The sequence below is a fragment of the Podarcis tiliguerta genome, assembly GCF_965153285.1.
Source record: "Podarcis tiliguerta genome assembly, chromosome: 1".
NCBI lineage: Eukaryota > Metazoa > Chordata > Lepidosauria > Squamata > Lacertidae > Podarcis > Podarcis tiliguerta.
Genome location: NC_139534.1, coordinates 59503333 through 59510843, shown reverse-complemented (window position 1 = coordinate 59510843; position 7511 = coordinate 59503333). Strand labels below are relative to the sequence as shown.

At 43.1% G+C, this 7511-nt stretch overlaps 2 protein-coding genes across 6 annotated transcripts in view; one reads left to right on the top strand and one right to left on the bottom strand.

Annotated features, from left to right (window-relative positions):
- The window catches only part of LMNTD2 (lamin tail domain containing 2), a 39270-nt gene that overhangs the window by 4163 nt on the left and 27596 nt on the right, over positions 1 to 7511 (top strand). The window contains 2 exon segments of the mRNA XM_083427855.1: positions 2207 to 2392; positions 6719 to 6800. Coding sequence (XP_083283981.1) covers positions 2207 to 2392; positions 6719 to 6800 — 268 coding nt within the window.
- Positions 1 to 7511, bottom strand: part of RASSF7 (Ras association domain family member 7) — a 111033-nt gene that overhangs the window by 92358 nt on the left and 11164 nt on the right. The window lies entirely within an intron of this gene.

Genomic DNA, 7511 nt, shown 5'->3' with positions numbered 1-7511 from the left:
GAGGAAAAGAGACTGGAGGCTATCAAACAGAGGCCAGAATAGCAGGCCATCTGTAATTATTCCAACCTAGGAGGAGTCAAGATGGGCTCTGGGGAAACTGGCTTGATGCAAGAAAAACAAGACATTTGGGTGCATTAGACTGCAGGTGAACATCTCGAAGAATAAGGGGTGAATGCATTCATTTCAAAGCTGAATTATGGAGACTGGCTTACAGCCAACCTTCTTCCTAAGGGATAAGGAAAGAGAGGGCATTTTCAGTCATTGTGTCCCATCTGTAGAATACCCTCACCAGGAAAGCCTGTCTGATGCCAACTTTGATGTAATTCCTTCCAGTCCCCTGCAAAATCATTTTTATTTGCCTGCGGCATGCAGTCTAAACTGGGTTTGATTTTGGCTTTATCTGTCTGCTGAATTCATATGGTTCCATTTCATTGCTGCTTCTGATATTTTAACTTGCTTTAATTATATACTTTTAACATGATAGCATAAGCGCCGGTTGGGCCCTCCAATTAAAATGTTCCTCCTCAGTACCAAAAATAACCATGGACATATAAATTGGATTCCAGGGATAAAACTGAACTAGAATCCCTTCCCCTTTGATGTCTACTTTTTTGTGCAGAGGGGAGTGTATGTGTTTGAAGGAAAAGGAGGAGCATTCAACCATGCTAAAGATTCCCCACTTGCAGCCATCCAGCCCACACACAGGTTTAATATTTGGATGAGAACCAGACCCATCTGACGTCCTGTCCTAGATACTATAGCCCCAAAGTGGAGCAGCAGCCACATGCAAACTGTTTCCTCTAGTAGTTAGTGAACGGAATGTGTGGGCCGGGAGTGGCTAACCTGTGGTCTTCCAGATGTGGCTGGATTCCAACTCCCATCAGCTCAAGGCAGCATAACCAAAGATCAGGGATGATGGTAGTTGTAGTTCAGCAGCATCTGGAGGATCATAGGCTCCTACACTTGATGCGGACTGAACTTTAGAGACAGTGGTTGTCAGGGACTGGGCAGAGGAGGAATGGTGGAGACTGTCTCCCCAGCCTGACCCTTCCAGAGAAGAAGACAGTTCAGAATTACAGCAAGGGTTTGAGGGAGATCACAGCTCAGAGGCAGATGAGGGGAAAAGCTGAGAAATAATGGGAGAGGAGGAGGAAGAAGCACCAGAGGGAGACAGCTGATGGACACAGTGTCTTTAGAAAGCATTCCAGATGCCCCCTCTCCCAGAACCCGGCAGGCATTGAAAGTAGGAGAGCAGAGAACTCAGAAGCAGAGGGCACATCTCAGCACCTGTAGTGATGACACATAATGGGAGAGAGGGAGGGGGTGGAAAATCACTCACAGCAACACCATTTTCCAAGAGGCTGCATTTCTAAGCCTCTCTCTGTGAATATTGGATAAAAGGCAATGTTGGTAAGAAAATGTCTTTGTCTTACAGAAAAGAAATGAGTGCAAATAAAGGCTACTCCTGGCATCCTTTTTATGGGTATTCATGATTTATGCCCATGGTGGCATTAGGATTCGACAGATATCCGACCCCGCTTTTAATGCTGTTTGTGCCTGCAAACATTTTGGGGTATACGTACTGTTCTGTAGCCACTTCCAACTCTACAGTTCTATGATTTTGTTGCACTCTAGCACAAGAGTGCCTCTCCAGGTAGCAATAATGTGTTAGCACTGGGGAAGCATAACAGAATAATGAGGAAGGGTGTGTGAATGGGCCAGTATAAATCCACCACTACTGTTCTATTGCTGCATCAGAGACTTGTTTCAGAATACCAGGGAAAAACTGCACCAGTCTGGCTCTAACCGATGGGCAGGTAAGTAAGAATTCTAACCCATAGTTATAGATGTATTTTACTCCTCAAATGGCATGTTTGAACTGGAAACCTCCAGATAATCAGCAAAGATTTATTACGGTACAGATCCAGCAGGAGGGATAACAAAACACTGCTTGTGGCTCACAACAAAAACTTTTATCTCACATGTCTTTAAATCACCTACGTATAACCAACCTGGAAAAATGACAGTTTCTTCGCTGGAGACAGCCAACAATTTTGCGAAAGGTTTTTGCATATAAACAGTACTTTTGCCCCACTCTCTGTTCAAACAGGTTTCTGAAAGAATTCAAACCTGCTTAGAAAAGACAAGAAGTGGCCTTCCTTGCGTGATACATCATACAAACCATAGCATTCTGTTTCCTTTGCAGGGCAACCCATTCTCCGCAGCTGAGCCCTGACCTGATGGAAAATCCACGAACACTGCTCATGCTGCTGCGTCAGAGGGATCTGGAAATCATGGCACTGAAAAATGCTAACCGGAGAGATCAATCAGACCGGCTTGGCTGTATTTTGCAGCAACTTGTGAAGTCAAGGCAAAAACTGCCACTTAGGAGGTGAGCAACATAAAACTTTACAAAACTGGAGTATGTGCCTACTGAAAAGCACTTGCAAAATTACAGGTGAAAAAGAAGGGCCGTGGCTGTCAGGTAACACCTAGGGCAAGAGCTGCTTTGCTGGAAGGGGCAGGATTTATTCTGTGATGGCCAAAGGGTATTGTGCAGATGCGCCCATAGGAAGCAAGGTTCAACACCTTTCGCAAAGGTAGGATTAAAAACATGATTTGCAGATTAAAGTCATTTATTGAAGGTGAACATATTGGGTGGATTCAACCAAATTGTTGCATGTGCAGAACATGGTCCACTAATGCAATGGGACTTTCTCCCTTCTCTCCATCACACCCTCTAAAGTTGCTCTGGAGGGTTGGGGAAACCACCACAACGGGTTGGGCGCTATGGAGAGGAGATGGTGTGGAAGTTCAGTTGTGCAAGCAGATGTCATTCCCCATGCACATACCCACCTTCCTGCTGGTGCTACACTCTTCCAAACTTTTGAGGATACATCTCTCTAACAGATTATCGTAATGTGTAGGATCATTAAGCTGTTTCTGTATTGGGATTTTTTGAATGGTTTGACACTGGCTCCATTCTGGTGTGTTGACAGACCTGTGTGATTCCCCACTACACCAGAGATGAGTTGCACATTGGTGTGCAACTGAGCCACAAAAGTCACACAGTAATCTGGATGCAAGCCATTTGCAACATGAGGTGCATGGGAGGTGCATATATAAATCCTCTAAGCGGTTTGCAAAAGGATAAAACAAGACATTAAAATTATCAGTGAAAATGGTTAAAAACAAGTATATGAAAGCATGCAAAAGATATAGTAAAATCAACACAAGCTAAAAGGAGAGAAAATGCATGTAACTTCTACATGTTGGATGGCCATTTGTCATGGATGCTTTAGCTGAGATTCCTACATTGCATGGGGATGACTAGATGACCCTTGGGGTCCCTTCTAACTCTACAATTCTATGATTCTATGTCTAGATAGACTTGAACAAAGCTATTTTAAGTAGGTGGAATAAAGAGTACAGTGAAGGTGCCTGATGTCCTTAGGCAGGGAGTTCCAAAGTGTAAGTGCTCCCACATTAGAATAGAATATCAATTTCTTAAGAGTGTGGAATGGATATTACAAGGCACCTGTAACAGTGCCAGTTCTGAATTCTACTATCTCAGTCTACTGCTTTCTTCTATGTGTGGTGTCTCAGACTCAAGGAATGGCTCTGAGTCAGAATTATGACTCATCAGACTTAGTTCCCCAGGTGAAATCCCTATTTGTCCTGTATCTTGCCACACAGAGAACTATCTGTGTACGAAATTTGCAAGTCTCCTCTCCAGCAGAAAGAGTTACTCCTCTACTGAGTTTTCTCCTTGTTTTCAGGAGAGAGAGAGTGGAAGGGAGTGTTATACTTTGCAATCCATCCCATGATTCACTGGACAAACAATGCCATTCTCCCTCCGCAAAGGAAGCAAGGGAAACAAAGAACCCATTCAAACCTAGTGATCCAGAACATGAATAATCTGCATGTGGCAAAGGGCAGCCACAATGCCTGTTATAAGAATAGCCTTTTTTAATGGTAGGATTCCAGGACATCTATTGTGCTATGAAACTCTGACTAAGGTCCCTTTTGATCTGGCCCATAAGAAGTAAGTCCAGCGTGGTGGTAGTATAGAATCACTAGTATCTGAAATGCTTAGCTATTAAAGCACCCTTACCTCCAGCTTTAAAAATGACTTGATCTGTAAACATGAACAGGAGATCATACTTCTCTCTGTGCCACGATAAGCTTTGGTTACTGATTTCTGCAGATCTGGTGCAGTTGATAGCACAGGTAATTTTTATTTTGTTTGGGTGCCAATCATAAGTCAAATGAAATAAAGTTATTTTAAAAATAAGTAATGCAACCATTAGTAAACGTGCATACAGATATGCCACTTAGTGAAATCAGTTCAAAACATTATGCTTTGCTGGGCAGAAACAAGCAAGTTTTGTTTACCATCTGGATAGCTCAGTTGGTTAGAGCGTGGTGCTGAGAATGCCAAGGTTGCAGGTTCGATCCCCATAAGGGACAGCTGCTCTGCATTGCAGAGCACTGGACAAGATAATCCTCAGGGTCCCTTCCAAATCTACGATTCTAACACAAATGGAGTGGTTAATTGAAGAAAATCCACCACACCAGCATGGTTTAGGCATTTTAATGTCTCCGACAAGTGACAAGGAGATTGTCATCTAAATGACAGAAGGATGGAGTTCAGGCAAGGGATCTCTTCTGGGAGGTACCGGTAGTTCCCAGGATATAGCACTACCATTAAGGTGTGCTCTGACAGACGATAGCTTCACTTTGTAAGCAGGAAGAACCAGGTATGCATATCTACTCCCATTCATCTTAATGATTCAAGGAAGTTGTACAGGAGAAGACAGTCCCTAAAGTATTTTGATAGCTAGGCTGCTCTTCCTAGCCATGAAAAGGTTAGAATTCATTATTATTATTATTATTATTATTATTATTAAATCTGGTTTAGGCTATAAATGAACAAACAACCAGCATGGGCTGTAGTTCAGTAGCAGAGCACCTGCTCGGCACACAGAAGATTCTGGGTTCAATTCCTAGCAACTTCAGGTAGGGTTAAGATTGCCCCCAGTCTGAAACCCTGGAAAGCTTCTGCCAGTCAGTGCAGAGAGTACTCGGGTAGATGCACCAATGGTCTGACTCAATATAAGGCAACTTCCTTTGTTCCACAGTTTTTAAAAAAAAAACAAACCAAAAGAACACCACCCCTAAAAAGTAAAAGCTCACAAAATGGGTTGGGTGTGAGGGAGTTGTGCTGCTCATCACCAGTCACGACAAAGCTACTATTCAACATCCATCCATGACCCTTCCACAACCACATTCTATATGGCTGTTGGTAAGGGACATGGGTGGCGCTGTGGGTTAAACCACAGAGCCTAGGACTTGCCGATCAGAATGTCGGCGATTCGAATCCCCGCGACGGGGTGAGCTCCCGTTGCTCGGTCCCTGCTCCTGCCAACCTAGCAGTTCGAAAGCACGTCAAAGTGCAAGTAGATAAATAGGTACCGCTTCGGCGGGAAGTTAAACGGCGTTTCCGTGCGCTGCTCTGGTTCACCGGAAGCAGCTTAGTCATGCTGGCCACATGACCCGGAAGCTGTACGCCAGCTCCCTCGGCCAATAAAGCGAGATGAGCGCCGCAACCCCAGAGTCGGTCACGACTGGACCTATGGTCGGGGTCCCTTTACCTTTACCTTAAGAGCTCTGAATGCACCAGCTAAGGCAAGAATCGCATTTCCCAGCAACATAACTTACATTTGAATGCTGGCTGGGGAATTGTGATAATCCACAAAACAGAAGTGCTGCTGTGAAGGAAGCCCATCAGATTTCCACACAGCAAATGTGTAACAGCCCTACATCTACCACTGCTCAAGATAGTTTTCTGGCTTCGCTTATCAATACCGTTAATCCTGCTGGTTTCCTTCTTTGCTTTTCTGAATTTAAGTTGACGCTTGAGTTTAAGCTGTGCAGTTAAGAACTGACAGCCAAGGAAGAGTTCATCTTGCCTTGAAGCAATGTTCCTATATAAATTGTAGGCTGCTATCCCACAAGGCATGACATCAGTCCTGGAGAGGGGATGTCAAGAGGAGGCAAGCCACAACCGGTGCAGGGAGCAACCAGAGCAAGGTTCTCAGAAGAGAAAATGTGCTCAGACTTCAATTTTTACCAACTTGGCGTGCTCATCAGTATCAGTTCAGAGAAAGGACAGGCAGGTTATATCAAACCTCACCTTGTTTATGGATCACAAGCAGCCACTCACAGCTTTGTCAATTTCAAGCAATTTCATGCAAGTGCACAAGTGGAACACAACCCCCGCACAAATGGGGAGTTGCCTGTATTTCAGTAGTACAAATCAAAGGTTTCCCTTTATCCTATTATATAATTCTGATTGCCATGGATTATGCTGTTGCCTTTGTCATCACTCTTCCACACGCACACACCCATTTAAATGTATTTCTAATGCTCCACTTTGTGAACGCAAACTGCTGTTTTTATTTAGTTTTTAATTATATCCTGCCATATTTAGTAGGATCTTGAGGATCCAGGGAAAACTCAGTTTCACAGGGACTTCAGTTTCAGGGCAGAATATCATTAGGGTTTCTAAGAAGAGTCTCTTCATTAAGAAGTATAGATCACAGAGTATAGGAAGCTATCAGTTTCTGAGATAAGCTAATGTGTATGTTAGTGGATTTCTTTTTCTCCAAACACAGCTGAAAAATTGAAGCAAAGTTTTAATTCCGCTTGTTTGCAGGAGCCCAAAAGAAGAAGGTCTTCAAGCAGAAGTTGACCAGCTGAATGATGAGATGAAGACTATCAAGAAGAACCATGAGAAGGTGAATGAGTAACAGACACAGTAACACTGGGTGGCCTTTTTGACAGGCCAGATGTCACAAACACCTGCAAGTGGCAATTTAAAGAACAAAGTAAACAAACAGCGATATTGAAAAATGGACCAGAAGATAGGCAAATCTTGCTGGGTCAGGGATCATCCTGTTGATTCCCAGGAATCCTCCTGGATTCTTTTTTTTAAAAAATTCCAGCTTTCAGATGGATGCTGGCTGCACCTAGTAATTTGCTAATTTTTAATTTGTTAGTAAGGCCTATGTCTTTTCATGTCTATTTGAGTCAGTTCTTAAGGACTTTGCCCTGAAAACGTCAGTTCAGGATTAGGTATCTGTCTTATATTTTCTCTAGAGACGACGGATGTAAATTTTAGATTCTATGCAATCTCCTTACTTACCTTCAGTACACCTTTCACTCTCTTGTCAATTTAGGGTTCAATCTCCTCCCTGGCATATTTTCATAATTTCTCAAGGTTGATTTTAATATTTCTAGCAATGTGCTTCCCAAATTCCTTTTTCACTTGCTTTATTGTCAACATACATTTGTTTTGCCAGAGTGTGTGCTCATTTGGGCATAACACGATGTTTTTTTTGTATTTCACATATTCATAAAAATAATGAGAAACAGATGTTGACGATTGTACACTTGATCCAAAACTGCCTTTCTTCAACTTTCTAGCTCTCATTAACAGCCATGTGAGA